Here is a 16494-nt window from a genome sequence, read left to right as displayed (position 1 = left end):
GTATTGGTCACCAGTGCAATTATTTACTCTCTGCCTTTTCTTGCATATAAAAATGTCTTATGTTTATTAGTTTCTGATAACTGAACATAATTTCTCCCAACCCAGACATTTCAAAACTACCTACACACAAATCAGAGATTATGAAACATGGTCAGCTAAGAAGATGTTAGGATACACATATTTTAAGTAACAAAGGACTAAAGCATTGTCCTTAAATCTTAACAAAATTTCATTGTTCCTATCCTCTTGAAAGTAGGTGAAGGAATACTTAAATACTTAATTTCCCATAGAGATTATTCTAAAATGTTTTTGGAGAGAGAAGAGAGAAAAAGACTTGTCAGTTTCAAATGGCCACATTGTAAATTTTACTTAAACTTATTTCCTACGGGGATGATTCATTAAGAATCACAGGTAACCTCAATATTTATAAAATGATTATTAGCAATTTGTTCGCTTTAAGTGGTATGACTTCAACAGATTATAACATGTAACTTGAAACTAATAATATACATGCATATTTAAAAGAAACTCATAATCTCCTTTTCTGAAAGCTGAATAAAGGCTTGAATTCATTGCCCAGTTGCTTAAGAAATTATGTCTTTCATTCTTGCTAAGATGTCACTTGTGATTTCAAATTTTAAAAAATCAAACTATGATATATGCTAATTAAAATGGGTTCATTCTAATTGAGTTTATATATGCCATTTATTTTGAAGTAAATTTATAAATCACTTAAACTTTTAATTAAACAAGCACACAATTTAATTTACTCTCTTGCATATGCACATTCTCAGCTACTCTATTCTTCAGTTCTGTGCCAGCACCCCCGCCCTCTCCACACTAGAAAACAAACAAACAAAAAAACAAACAAACAAAAACACCTATACTTAAAACATTTAGAGAAAGGGCATGTTAGTTAAACAGTTATAGTCAACCCAATACCAGAAAATTGCTTATTAGTACAATCTGTAAAAAACTACATGTTTAATTGTTGTTAATGATCTCCAGCATCAGAGGAGACTAGTTTGAAATATACGTTAGTCAAGCAAGTTGAGAAAGTAGCAAGTAGGAAAACAGACATAAAACCCAACACGTTTCAAATTTGCAGAATCAGACTAGCCTCATGATTTCACAATTATTTAGTCAAGATTATTTTTAAGGACTGGTATGATTTATGTATTTAGTTCACTTCTCATTGCTAATTCAAACCACTGGCTTCATTTGACAATCACTAGTATTAGTAGTGAAATGTTTTACTCTTCTAAGCAAGATATATCTTTATAGGTTGTCAATTTTTCCATTTCATTTCCCTTAAGAACTAAATCAACATTAATAAGAACAGTGAGAATTCTAGGGTAAAGTGAAACTTGGAAGAGGATTTAAATAATTCTAAAAGCTATTCATCATGCTTCTTGCTATAACAGATAATACTCCATGATTCCATACCAAAAATACTTAGGTTTCTTATCACTGTTATTCTGGGTCATGTGTGTATTCCTTAAGTTTGTATGACATCTGCAAAGAAAAGTGGATATTTTGCCTAATAGAAGCTTTTGCAATAGTAATATGGACAACAAAGAATTAGTTTCCAAGAAAAGTTGGCTTGATTTCAGGGACTTCATATCCTTTTCCACACCTGGGTTTAGGATTTGCAGTAGGCAAATTGATCTTTTTCCTTTAATTTAACCAATCCCAAGTGCATTTGTAATCACAGATTTTAACAGTATTAGAAAGTAGTATTACTACAATCAATATAATGAACTGTTTAAAAATCTGAATTCTCAGTGAAGAAAATGCATTAAAATTAGGTAAGCTCGTTTGAATCTTCAAAGAAATTCACTGTTTTAAAGTGTGACAAGTAGCTACTTCAGGACCCAAAAAGGTGGAAAGAAAGACTGTCACAAAGTTACTGTCATATTATCTGATAATTTGTTAAATGGAAAAAAGAGAAAGGATTTTTAGGCTTACAACTACTTCCAACTTTCCAGTCTGACCGTTTTATGCCATCAATGTCTTTTCCTCAAGTAGAAAGATAATGTAAATGGAATGATTTGTAAAGAGATTAAAAAAAAAATCCCAATATCTAACTAGCCTAAATTAAAATCTAGAGCACCCGAAGGACATAAGTCATGCATTGTGAAGCAAGAGAACACAGAGCCAGAATGAACAAACACTTGCACAACTATCGGTTTATCACCACTAAGTTGCATGAACATATGGTCACTGAAGAGTTTATTTGAAATTCAAACTACATCTAAGTTCTATTTTCTAATTCAGTATTTTAAAAAATGTATTTTGTCTAATTAAAAGTTGAATTCATAGGACCTTTTCAACCCTATTTCATTTAATAGAAATTTCTCTCTGGGACAAAAATATTACAAAAGCTTTCTCTTGTATATGCAAGGTTTTCAAAATTTAAAAATATCAAAAAAATGGGCTTTTTTTCCCCCACTTATAGCAAAAATAAAATACTCCTACACTGGAAAAAAAATCAGGTGGTTTTTCTTCCTTTCCCTCACATATTGGTCAAAATTCATTCTAGGAAATATTAAACAACACTGAAAAGAAACTGATGACAGAAATTAATTTATAATTTAGGATGTAAGGCATCACTAAGCTTCTACATTCATAGCAAAAATTCTAACATTTCTAGTACTACAAAAATTCTAACATTTCTAGTATGACAAAATCATACTGACATTATATTTTTATTGTGTTGCAAACTGACTTTTAATCATACAACAAAAAAAGCCACATACTTAAGTGTCACTCTGGGTTGCATGGCTGTAGCATAAAAGCGTCTATTCTTTCCCAACTACCTCCCTGCCCCCCAAGTATTCCACAAGTTGAAGAAGAAAAGTCTTAGGACTAGACCTACAGAGTGTAATCCCAGGCCTAGAGAGTGTTATCCATATTCATTTTCTAAGTTGTACAGAATAAAAGAGCCTACACGTACCTGTCTACTCATAAAAGGCAACTGATATTAGAAACTTCATTTATTTTGTCCTGGCACCTAGCATTTCAAAATCTTATTTTAAATAAACTTAAAAAAAGAAAAAAGAAAAAGAGGAAACCAAACTCTTACAAAGAAATACGTTAAGAATATCTGTCTTTGCAAAAATATTTCTAGGACATTTTTCATTTAGAAAATGGTATGAAAAGGTTTACTGTTTTCAAGTCCTTGAGGCTTAAAATATATTTGATAATCTAAATTGCAGGCAATGGAGAACAGTTTCAGCCAACTGTGGCGCACAATGGCACATTTACAGAATTTTAAATATTTCTTTTAATAATTGATGTAGTCATTTTGAATCATTCTGCATAGGATATCAGGTGTGAGCAGATTGCATTAACGCTGCTTAAACATTTCAACTTGTCAGTATGGCCAACTCGATTTCGGAAATATTTGCAGTATTTTCCCATCGAAACAGTAATAAAGGCAAAATAAATATATGCCACTACTTTATAATCACCGAACATTAATGAATATTTTATGTCTTTTTAAATCTCCCTGTTTAATTTAAAAGGGTGAAATTAAGTCTCCTCCTTGCAATATGCCAATTATCTGTAAATCAAACAATAACTTGGCCATTATGCTCCTTTTTGTTAATATAAGAGAAGCTAATTTGAAAACACTGAATGGCATTTTTAGACTATCAGTTTAATAGTCCTTTCTGCCCTCTTGTGGGAGAAAATTGAAACACACTCAAACTATAGAAACTGGAAATGTTTAAAAAAAAAAAGTTAAAATTTTGGCTATAAAAATTTCAGTCAGAAAGGAAATAAAGAAGTGTATATTTATCCATCATGCATTATACTAGTCTTCAATTTAAAAAAGTAAATCAGAATGAAATTTACTTCATATTATTTTTGCTTTTCTTGATTAAAATGGAGTTACTTGTTAGAAACTAAATTTCCTTATTTAATTACATCCAATATATAACTTAAATTTTAACACCATAAAGTTACCAGAATAAATTCTGCAATATAGCCATAGTTAAACATTATTTTTAATGTAAAAGCAACAATGATTCTCCAAGGAATTAAAACTTTCAATTTAGAAACTAGAACACCCATTGTAGAGGTTAAGAATGAAATGGCAATTAATATTTTTAAACCCTGGGGAAAAAATCAAATTCAAGCTTATGATTCAAAGTATGGGCAGAGAAAAATTTACTAGTCAACCAACTATTCAAGTGATAAACAAAGAAAATAAACTTCAAACAGTGATTTATTTACGGCAAATTCAGAAGTTGAAATTCATTGACAAAACATCAAAAAAGGAAACCATTAATAGTCTAACCACTGCTAAAACAATTCATATATGTCTGAAAAATGACTAGGTGAAAACAACTCATTCTTTCATTATGACATTAGTAATTATTTTAACCAATGTAGTCCAAGAAAAAAATTATGAAATAATCCAAGATTAAACATAATTCTCTTTATAAAAATATTAGTAGACAAATGATTGTTGTCTTAACAACTAACAAGAGGTAATGTGTTATAACTGTCATTTCAATGTTTCTAAACACAAGTCCTGTCAAACCCTTGAATATTTTCCCCCCATGGAGATAAATTACTGGCTTTTAAGTGGGTGGGGCCACAGGCAAGAAGGTACCTTTTCTCTCTTGGGGGCGGTTCTTTTTTGAAACAGTGGCCCTGGTTGGCCACATTGAAGAAAATATTAACACTATAAATAGACTCTTCTCAGATATTCTGAGCTAAATGACTGACAGTCTCCAACAGCATTTCACGAATACTGTCCAACGTTGGGATTGAGCTACTTAAGCAAAGCTTTCTCAAATTCCTTTTGGAAAAAGCCATGTTGTAAATAATGTATTTGAAAGCAACCGTTCAAATAAAGTACAAGCATGTTCGAAAATGCATGTTGTCCACAATTTCCAAATTAATATTTTAAATCATTACTATAAAACCATAAAATGCATTATGTAATAACAATGAGTTATTTCTAAGCAAGGTTTTAAGTTGACTATTTTAAGAGTTATCAAGAGCTCTCATTTATAACATCTATCTTTCTAGGTCAAGTCATTTAATATATCTACAGTAATCATTGATGCTCCAGTTAATTAAAATTAAGAACCCAATAATGAAACATAAAGAGAGTTTCCAACTAGAACAGATAAGCCCTCTTTAACAGGGTCAACATTAGCTATAATGAGCTACCTTTATTCCTTAGCTGTGAGACATAACTCACCTCTTGAATAGTACTGCTTCCTGAGAAGTTCAGGTTGTACTCCCGCTGGACTTCTCGGTGGGTGATGATCAGCATGAAGTTTTGATTTAATGACTCCTGCAGGGCACTGAAAGGGTTGAAAGAAAAACAAGGAACTCTGAGATGAACATGTTCTAGCTTGCTTTACAGCTAGCTGCAAAAACCCCAGGAGTACCATAACCTCCACACAGGCATGTCCGGGCCCAATGTATCATCTCTTCAGCTCCTAAAGGCAAGAGAGCATGCTGAGAACAACCAAGGGGAGCTAACCTGTTAACTCCTTCTCTACCAAGGTGTTTTTAAACTTCAATTCTAAACACTTTGCATACATAAGAATTTTCTAGAAGTCATAGGCTATTGTCTACATATGTATTTCCTCCAAGAGAACCAAATTTTTCAATTATATCAAATTCCAAATATAATACTAAAATGTATACTCAAATGCTCTGGTTCAAATCCAAGTGAAACAGCTGTTTTAGAAGAACAGAAATATAAAATACTGTTTATACTCATGAATGTTGTGTAAGAATAGAAATATGGTTTCAGTCAAAATTCAGAAGATACTGACTGAAAACTACAGAATTTTAATTGTTATCCCCAGATTCCTTCAAAATATCTGTGATTTCACTTAGGACTCAGAAATATACAGAATTTAGACACTGGGAGAATTCAGAGCAACATTAACCAAAATGTTAGAAATGTATCAGAACTATGAAGAGTAAATGAAATTAACCACCTAAGACAAGAAATATAAGTCATAGTTCTATTTGTTTATGACAATTTTAAGAAGCACTGTTAACACTCCAGAAAATAAAAATCTGTCACCATTATGTATGAATAATCTATACTGGCAGCCTCAGGTATAACTGTGCCAGACTGGTGGAGGTGGAAAGACAATTTGGGTGTGCTACACAGTTCTGGCCTTTATTATTCTTTCTTTGCTAATCTTTAACTATATGATAAACATACATTCAACAGAAGATTAGGGTTAGGCAGTTAATCTCTGTCCCACTGTCTCCCATAGAGTTCCCAGGTTAATTATAGACTAAAAAGAAACACCAATATATAGCATAAAATATTACTGATCAAAATCAAAGGAAATAATACCTAACTAAAATAGAGTTTCTTTAGGCAGGAACCTTTGTCACTGTATCCTTAGCACTTAAGCATAATGCCTGTCACACTATAAATATGTAGTAAATAATGAATAAATGGTGAATTTCCAGAAGGCAAGAGTCTTATTCATCTTTGTATCTCACAAAGCAATGTTACTTTCTTGAAAACTACTATAGGTATTAAGATTTTGATTAATTTATTTATCAACATTAACTCAATGTCTTACATTATTCCATGTGCTAAGAATATCAACCCAAATAATACATAGGTCCTGTCCATAAAAGACTTCACAATCTAAGAAGGTAGACAAATATATAAACAGCCAGAGTATAATGCAATAGGTACAACTGAGAAATTGAAAAAAGCATAATGAAAACATGGAAGGAAGTGCTCAATTCTGTCTCTGAAAGAGGGAAATGGTTAAGGAAAGCTTTAGAGGAGAAGAAAAATATAAGTTGAAATATGCTGGATAAGTAGGACCTTTGTGTTTATCATTTGGAAGACAAGAAATTTTTGCTTCATCTGGGAAAGACAGAAGGGTGGCATTTTTTAGACAAGGAAATAACAAGTGGCAGAACGTAGTAAGTTCATTCACTCAGTTAACAAATATTTATTGAGTACCTACCTATGTTTATGACATTGTTCTAGATGCTAGGGGTTCAGCAGTGAACAAAAAAAAAAACAAAAAACAAACATGATCCCTGCTTTCATGAGACTTACATTCCAGTAAAGGATACAAACAATAAATAAATGAGTAAGCAATTTTAGAGAATACTAAGTGCCATGAAGTAATAAAATAGGATTACAATTAAAAAGGTAACAAAGGAACAGCGTGAAGGGAATTATTTTCAACAGAACAGTTGGGGAAGGCATCTCTGAGGAAGTGCCATTTAAGTTGAAGCTGTTATGATAAGAAAGAGATAGCAGTAGTCTGATCATGTAGGTCCTTGCAGACCATAGTAAAGAACTTGATATTTATAGTAATTGCACGGGAAAACCACTGGAGGTTTTAAACAGGGAAATAGTTAAGAGCTGACTTACATTTACATGTATACAATATTATTCTGGCTGTTCAGGCTACAGTGAGGAAACAGTAAGGCAGGGAGAGCTAGAAGAGTTAGGAGGCTAGCCCTGGTAAGAAGTGGTGGTGACTTGGACTAGGGCAGTAGAGGCAAAGATGGTAAAGAGTTGTCAGGTTCAGATATCTTTCAGAGGTAGAAGCCAGACAAATTACTGATGGAATGAGAGAAAAACATAACCTCAAATTTCTGGCCTAAGCAAATGGAAGGACAGAATTGGATTTAACAAGGAAAACTGGGGTGGGAACATATTGGTTGGGGAAATTGAGAATGAAGTTTTGGACATGTTAAGATGCCTATTAGACATCCAAAAAGAGATATCATGTACAGCTATACAGAGGTGAAGGTCAAGGAAGACAGCTCAGAGCAGGACAGTTGACAGCGTACAGACAGTATTTAGATTTTGTGGGCAAAAGAAATAATCTAGAGAAATAGTTTGCTTAGAAAAGGAGAGAGGCCAGGATGGAGCACCAGGCATCCCAATCATTTGAAATCAAGCATAGGAGGAGGAGTCAGAGTAAAGGAGATTGATAAGTGGTCAGTGAGATAAGAGAAAGACCAAGAAAGTCTAGCATAAGGGAGTCAAAAAAAGTGTTTCAGTTAGGAAGGGCATGAGCAATTACACCAACTGATGCTGAGATGTTAAGTACAATAAGGTCAGAAAAAGGACAACATTCAGGAAAAAGCTCATTATGACCACAGCGAAGGGTGTGTGAAAGGCATGCAATGTGGCTCAAACAGAGGCTGGGTTAATTGTTCAATTATCTGCATGCTAAATGAATTTGGGGTCAAAAGTGGCAAGTAATGAAAAGCCTATTTGGAGTTCAAGGCCTTTCATAGGTAGACTGACTTCACAACTATTCTTCAAAATTTGGCTTTTGCTCTAGAGATTAGCTAACTTCTCATGTCAGAAACATCACACCATACTCAATTCAATCTCTGTTCATGTTATTCTCATCCTCCTTCACAACCACCCTACCAATACTGCAGCTTTCAGACCACCTTATGACGTACCATTTTTATTTATTATTGACCTCCTTTTCTCCCAATTCCTTTATCATATACTGTATTTAATAATTATAGCATATTTTGTACAGTTTGATTTGTTTCATGTGTGGAAGTCCTCAATTCAAAACTACAAGTCTTTTAAAGATAGATATCTTATTACTCATCAGTATTTCCCTTGGCAACTAGCATAATAAAAAGTGATTCAACTGAATCCTATAAACATTTAAGGAGTAGTTAGTGCTGCATATTCTGAACTGCATATAAAGAACTACTAACTGTCATTTTTTTTTTGAGACATTCACTCAGTCATTCACAGATTGCCATTCACTATCTATGAAGTGCCATTTTATTCACAAAATTGTGGTTCAAAAAGGTCAAGTAATTGCCCAAGGTCATGCAGATACAAAAAGATGAAACCCAGTTTCTAAATTATATTTAATTCTATGTTCTTTACACATCAGTATCCTATCTCCCAAATGGCTAGGCTGCTTTGGGGATACAAAGATGATTAAGACTCCTGCCTGCTAGGAGTTCACAATTCATTCATTCCTTCTATAATTATTTGATTCCTATTATTTTCATTTATTCATTCAGAGAGAGTGTGAGTGAGGAAGGAGGGAGGGAGGGAGAGAGGGTAGGGGAAAAGAGAGAGAGAGAGAGAGAGAGAGAGAGAGAGAGAGAGAGAATATCTTAAGTGGGCTCCACACTAAGCATGGAGCCTGATATGGAGTTCAATCTCACCACTGTGAGACCATATCCTGAGTGGAAATCAAGAGGTGGAAGCTCAACTGACTGAGCCACCCACTTGTCCCCTTATTATTGGTTATAGTCAAGATAGACTACTCATAGAATTTAAAACAGATGTGAGGATTGTGAAGAAAGGAAACGGTACTTTGAAGTAATACGAAGAAGAATGGATAGTAATTGGACACGTAGATATGGAGGGTGACTATAGGCTAGTTTGAGCAGAGATGGAGATTGGAGAATATAGGGAAAAGTGCAGAAAGCAATAAGGAAGAAGTATAAGGGGATGTGATGAAGGGTTTGTGAAAAAGAAAACTTCAAAAAATTAAACACGACCATTATGGAGGTTTCAAATGCCAGGCTAAGGAGCTCAGAATTCCAGAAGTCTTGATTATTGTATAGATCCTCCTTTATCTTTACATATGGATCTACACATGTCTAATACTTTTAGTGCTTGCCTTTATGCAATTCTTTAGATATGTCTCTTGATCTTGACTGGCAGACCTGTGCAGTAATTTTGCAAAAGGTTTGTTAGGACCAGCACTGACTCAGACTACTTTAGAAGAACATCACTTTAGTGTAGTTCTACAATTCCTGGATAGTCCCGGGGCAAGGTAACTAGGCAAGAAAAAATATTTATAGGTTTAAACTGCTCAAGAGTCACAGAGCTAGATTTGAATCCTTGGCTCCACTACTTGCTAGTTGTTTGACTTTGAAATGTCAATCATACATTCTTTCAATGTATTTGCTGAATGTCCACCACATACAAGGCCCTATTTTAGACACTTAATTACTCTGTAAATTCTGTTTCCTCTTCAGGAAAAGGAGAATAATCCTTCATAGAACTGTGAATATTAAATTTTAGAAAGCCAAGTGGAAATTTTTATGGCATATAAGCTTTAAGGTGCCCTGTTATATAACTTAGTGGAATCAGACCACTTTTTTTTTTTAGCTGTTTTATTTTTATTTTGAGAGAGTAAGCAGATTCATGGGAGGGAAGTAGCAGGGGAGGGACAGAGAAAGAGGGAGAGAGAGAAGCCCAAGCAGGCTCCAAGCTGTCAGCACAGAACCCAATGCGGGGCTTCATCTCAGGAACTGGGAGATCATGACCTGAGGCAAAACTAACAGTTGGCCCCTTAACCAACTGAGCCACCCAGGCATCCTGAAAACGGAACACTTTTGAGGGGTATTCATACTCTGAAATCTTACAATGACAGTGAAACATTAATAAAAGGATCTATGTGTTTTTTAGTAGCATGTTTTAGTTCCATTCCTCTGCAGGAGTTCATAGAGGATAAAACTTTTTTTGATGCATTGAATGTAATTTTATACTAGGCCTAATGTTATCTAGACTCCCTCACAGTGTTCTTTTTTTTACACAGGTCTTATTTGGTGTTGATATACCACATTCATATTCCTTGTGAGAATGGTTTGTCTGGAGGAGTAAGCTAAAGATATTATTTGTGACCTCAGACTCCAGCCTCACTCATTCACTTAGCCATTAACAATGATAGCTAGCCTTTAATGAGTGCTACTAGGCATCAGGCATTAAGAAATTCATGTCAACTTTATGACGTTATGATTATCATTTTCCATTTCACAGATGGCAAAACTGATGTTAAGTTACTTGCTTAAAGACACACACAAAATAAGAAGCAGCCACCCAGGTCTAACCCTTAGGATTTGTTTTCCAGGTACTGAGAAAGGGAACCCAGTAAGATCACAGGTCTACCTTCACTGAGTTTATTGAGAGATGGGAAGATAAGTAAACTTACAATTCACATATGGTACTGTTTGCTAAGAATGCTAATACCACTTCTCCTAAGGTGCTATGGAAATAAGGAGGAAGAATACCTAAATTTAACCACAGAGGCTTTCCACAGAATCTGGCATGTGAACTGAGTAAATTTTGTTTCTTGGTTTTCTGAGGTTTTTTTTTTTGGGGGGGGGGGGGGGAATTGAAATGGGGGGGAAAGCTGTAAAGAATTTACTGTGGTGACTGGTATAACTGGCAAAGACTTTATTGCTACAATATTATCTAGACACAGATTCTAGCTGCTACTTAGCAGAATGATATGAGTCCTCATAGCTATTGCATCTAGGAGCAATTTTTTAACAGTGCCTTCTAATGGTTGATTAGGATAGCTAGCCTCAGTTAATCTACCTTCAGGCAGTCTTTTACCTTCAAAATGCAGTCATTCATGCTATGTAACTTTTAACCTTTATAATAACTCTAAGGACTACTGCCAACCAAAGTGGGTGGGTGAGAAATAACATGAAATGATTTTTTTAATGGCATGTTTTCACTTCAATTAGAGGGAGAAGGAAAGGTATAAGCAAATGTACAACCTTCAATTTTAACCCAAAGCAAGAAATGGTTTCGATAGAATATATATTCTATTCTCACTGTAAGGTATTTAATTTTTGATTTTTCATCATGATTTTCCTTTCAGTTAGAATATTTGCATTTACCAACAAAAAGATTTTTTTTCTACAAAAGATAAGAGCTGTTAAAACTTGCCACTGCTCTACTCTCAGAGAGTGAAATTAATGTTTAAATTGTAATAAGAATCACATACATTATTCCCAAGCTTTAAGCTAGTGACTATTTGTAAAAAATACACTACAATATAATACAATGAACATTCACATTTTTAGGCAATTAATAGACCAAGTGCTAGATATTTTCATATATACCATCTCATAATTCTCCTAGCTAGTTTCTTCATTTTAAAATTGGGGCAACAGGGGGTGGCACCGGGGTGGCTCAGTTGGTTAAGCAGCCAACTTCAGCTCAGGTCATGATCTCATAGTTCATGGAGCCCCGTGTCAGGTTCTGTGCTGACAGCTCAGGGCCTGGAGCCTGCTTCGGATTCTGTACATGTCTCTCTCTCTGTCCCTTCCCTACTTGCCACTCCCTCTCTCTCTCTCTCTCTCTCAAAAATAAACATTAAAAAAATAAAATAAAATAAAATAAAATAAAATAAAATAAAATAAAATAAAATTGAGGGGGGAATGATACAAGAGAGGGAATGGAAGGAAGGAAGGAAGGAAGGAAGGAAGGGAACAAACTACTCCCTTAACATTCTCAATGTTATAGCTAAGCATCAATATTGAAGCCATCAACACAATTCCAGCAATAGTTCCAGTAGAACATCCCGCTCTGCTTTCTTTTTTGTCCACAAGTTTTACACTTATAGTGCCATTTCATTAGTAGAATGTCCACCTCTGCCTGGGGAGATCCTATTCCAATTAAACTATGAACATTTATCAGAAATCAAGAGGCCATCTATAAAATATCTGCCTTCTAGTAAGTACCAATTTCCCTTTAATTCACTGGCTTAATTTAATACATTTTATATTGCCCTCCAGTTTTAAGTTTGTTTATTTTTTGAGAGAGAGAGGGTGCACGTGCGAGCGGGGGAAAGGGCAGAGAGGAGAGAGAATAATCCCAAGCAGGCTCCATGCTTTCAGTGCAGACCCCAAGCCAGGGGCTCAAACCACAAACCATGAGATCATGACCTGAGCTGAAATCAAGAGTCAGATGCTTAACTGACTGAGCCACCCGGGCACCCTCTCCAGTTTTTTAATAAGGAGAAAATAATGTATAGCAAATCTTAACACAAAAGCCCCAGTAAGTAAATTTGAAACTACATACATTTTTATACATGTGGGCATAAAAAACCACCAATTATTAGCCTCTATGGATCAAGTACTGATAAAAGCAACAGCATTAAGAAATAAATGTAACGGGTGCCTAGGTGGCTCAGTTGGTTATGCGTCTGACTCGGCTCGGGTCATGATCTCATGGCTCATGAGTTTGAGCCCCACATCGGGCTCTGTGCTCACAGCACAGAGCCTGGAGCCTGCTTCGGATTCTGTGTCTCCCTCTCTCTCTACCCCTCCCTCACTCATTGTCTCTCTCTCTCTCTCAAAAATAAACATTAAAAGAAATTTTTTTAAAAAAGAAATAAATGTTAACAGTCTACTGTCTTGACTGAGTTCATTTCACACTGAAAGAGCACTTTAGAGATCCTCTTTCTGCAGAAAGCACATGGCTATTTAATATGTATAATGCAGTGATTTTTCAAGGTTAGCTTAACACTGCATTATGGTAGTGAAACAATCATTTGATCATCATGTAGCTATATACCTGTTGTTAATTCCTGATTAATAAGAAGAGGAATGGCTGGGGTGCCTGGGTAGCTCAGTAGGTCAAGCGTCAACTCTTGATTTCTGCTCGGGTCATGATCTCATGGTTCTTGTGGGTTTGAGAACTGCATGGGAGATCTGCACTGTCAGTGCCTGAGATTCTCTGTCTCCCTCTCTCTCTCTCTGCCCTCCCCGGCTTGTGCATACACTCTCTCTCACAAAATAAATAAACATTTAAATAGAAGAAGAGGTATGGCTTTCTTCCTGCCAAATAGCAGCAGGCCTATTTTATAGGGTAGCACAGTAGCAGGCAGGGTATCTTGCATCCAGAATATGACAGTAATTTAAGAATTTCCTTTCCAGCAATTTCTTAAATCAAGAATTCCCTCTTAAAGTCTTCAGTGGGCAGATTTGGGCAGCCTATACCCTAGCCTTCCTATTAAAATAGTTAACAGTTCTAAGAGAAACATTGTTATAAAGTATACATCCATCAAGATTAAACAACCAAACTAGGAAACACAACAAATTCAGATTTAGGTTTCAGGGCTCTTATGGGCTGAATGTTTGCGTCTCTTTGGAATTCACAAGCTGAACGACTAATCCCCAATGTGCTGGTATTTGGAGGTAGGGCCTTTAGAAGGTTAAATTTAGCTAAATCATGAAGGCGGCGCCCATTATGGGATTAGTGTCCTTAACAGAAGAGGAAGAGAGACCAGAGCTTTTTCTCTCTCTGCCACGTGAGGACACAGCAAGAAGGCAACCATTTGCAAGCCAAGAAGAGGGCTTTCACCAGGAACCAAATCTACCAGTACCTTCCTTGATCTTGAACTTCCCAGCCTTCAGAACTGTGAGAAATAAATGTCTGTTGTGTAAGCCACCCACTCTATGGTATTTTATTATAGCATCCTGACTAATACTAATACTAATACTTATTACATTAACTAATGTAATAAGGGTTTTTAGAACTTTTGTATTCACCGCACCATGTAAACAGCTGCTATCAGTTGAACACAAGCTTCTAAATGTATAAATATATAAATATATACACCTCCAAATTAAAACCTCACTCATTGAAATCCATGGTAGAAAACAATATGCTTTAGTCAAAACTCCTATAACTGGGAGAAACTTAAGAATTGTACATTTTTGGCTGAGGTATGGGCAAAATGGGTGAAAGGGAGTAGGAGATAAAGGCTTCCAGTTATGGAATGAATAAGTCACAGAAATAAAAAGCACAATATAAGGAATATAGTCAATGATATTGTAATAGCATTGTACGGTGACAGATCATAGCTACACTTGTGGTGAATACAGCATAACGTATAAACTTGTGGAATCACTATGTTGTACACTTGAAACTAATGTAACATTGTGTGTCAACTACACTCAAAAAAATTTAATTGTAAATAAATAAATTTGCAAAAAACAATTGTATGTTATTGTATGTAAATTTGATCTCTATAGAAAAATGTAAACCATATAAATAAACTCTTGAACAATCTGATAGCTACCATTTTGCAATTGGATGGGCCCCTTATTTTTATCTTCACAAATACAACAGACCTTTTAATCAATGTAAATGGAAACCATGGATTTGTTGACACATCATGTTCACTGACACATATAGCTTGTTGACAGTGAAATCATACTTCTCAAAATAATGCTGTATATGTAGTTACAATAAGTAAAGTATTAACACCAATATAAAGATTAAAATATTTCCTGTTTCATTCCTGCTGTGTGTATATGTTGTTTATTTTCTTGTAGTGGATATTTTAAACAAAACTATCAGTATAAAGTACAGACTTAGAGGGCTCATTTCCAGTAGATTTTACTTTTTAAATATGACCTGAATCTGAAGCAAAAACAGTTATTTTTTTCAAATTACTTTATTAGAAAAAATGTAGATAATATACTTCAAATGTGCTACTGAATTTTTCATTAATACTTCATAATTTATATCTTCCCAAAAGGCCCTACAAAATGTTCTCTTTTTTGTTTCTGGGAATATTTTATGATCTACAGCGATCTTTTTATCCTTTCAGATACATCAAGATTTTAAATTAAAAAGCATCACACATGGCAATTTAAATTTCCATTCTAAACTTACAGAGTCATATGAGCTCTTGTCAACAAAAGACCAAATTTACTATAATTATGGATTATTTACACTAAAACAAAATAAGAAATCAATATGTAAATGTAATGTTTGTTGTAGCTAATGCAGCCAGCAATGACAGATTAGGTTCAAATAGCAATCAGTTTGAAAATCTGGCACATATGTAAATGAGCTAGGGACTTGATGTTTACATTTGACTGTATTTTATTCAGGATTTTTAAATTGTCTCAGGAAGAGCATAAAAATAAAATGTTAATCTTTCCACTATAAATACAACTTGAGCCCTTATCATAACTGAAACTAGGTTTTGCTCCTGTCCAGCTAAACTAACATATGATACTAATAATTCCGAGCTGCAGATTACATCATTCTTAATTAACACTCTGCTACAGTTGTTAACATCCTCCAAGACACCATGTTATCATCACCACAAGTTCTGTAACAATCTTAAAACCACGTTTAACGAAGGTTGGCCTCTTACCCTGCAGCTACTTTTAATTGCTTTCTTTGCTGGCAATTAAATATGTCTAGATAAACAAACATTTGGTTTCACATAATTCTTAATAACATTTTTCATGATAATTTCAAGTTCAGGTGTCTTTATAATTACTGTTTATCAATATAGTGATATATTGGATTCAGCAAAATGTATTAACCAAAGTACGTAAGATGAATCAAAATGTGGTAATTAGTGGTGATAGTGATATATTGTGATCCATCAAGTAGTTTATAGCAAAACTGTCAAAAAATAATTCCATCCATGTAGACAAAATGTGAAGAAAACAAAAAAAAAATTACATTTACAGATATATTGATTTTTGTTTCATGAATTATGACCAAGTTTCTGACTGTTCATTAAATCAACTATAGAGAATACCTGCAATTCTTTTTCAAAGTGTGATGTTAACAAGCTAATATCTGTGGTCACTGACCTATCAATAGGCAGTAAACTGAATAAATGGGTTTGGTACATCAATCCAATTAGATGTGTTGTGAACTCCATCAATGCTTTAATTGGAGAAAAGTTTCTTCTTTCATCC

At 34.5% G+C, this 16494-nt stretch overlaps 1 protein-coding gene across 6 annotated transcripts in view; it reads right to left on the bottom strand.

Annotated features, from left to right (window-relative positions):
- Nucleotides 1-16494, bottom strand: part of FAF1 (Fas associated factor 1) — a 527970-nt gene that overhangs the window by 269296 nt on the left and 242180 nt on the right. For all 6 annotated transcript variants that reach the window (XM_049618584.1, XM_049618586.1, XM_049618589.1 and 3 more), the window contains one exon: nucleotides 5219-5324. In XM_049618584.1, coding sequence (XP_049474541.1) covers nucleotides 5219-5324 — 106 coding nt within the window. The remainder of the gene's footprint in view (nucleotides 1-5218; nucleotides 5325-16494) is intronic.

Source organism: Panthera uncia (genome assembly GCF_023721935.1).
Source record: "Panthera uncia isolate 11264 chromosome C1 unlocalized genomic scaffold, Puncia_PCG_1.0 HiC_scaffold_4, whole genome shotgun sequence".
Lineage (NCBI taxonomy): Eukaryota > Metazoa > Chordata > Mammalia > Carnivora > Felidae > Panthera > Panthera uncia.
The sequence above is the reverse complement of the archived record's forward strand: the minus strand, read 5'-3'. Positions and strand labels throughout refer to the sequence as shown.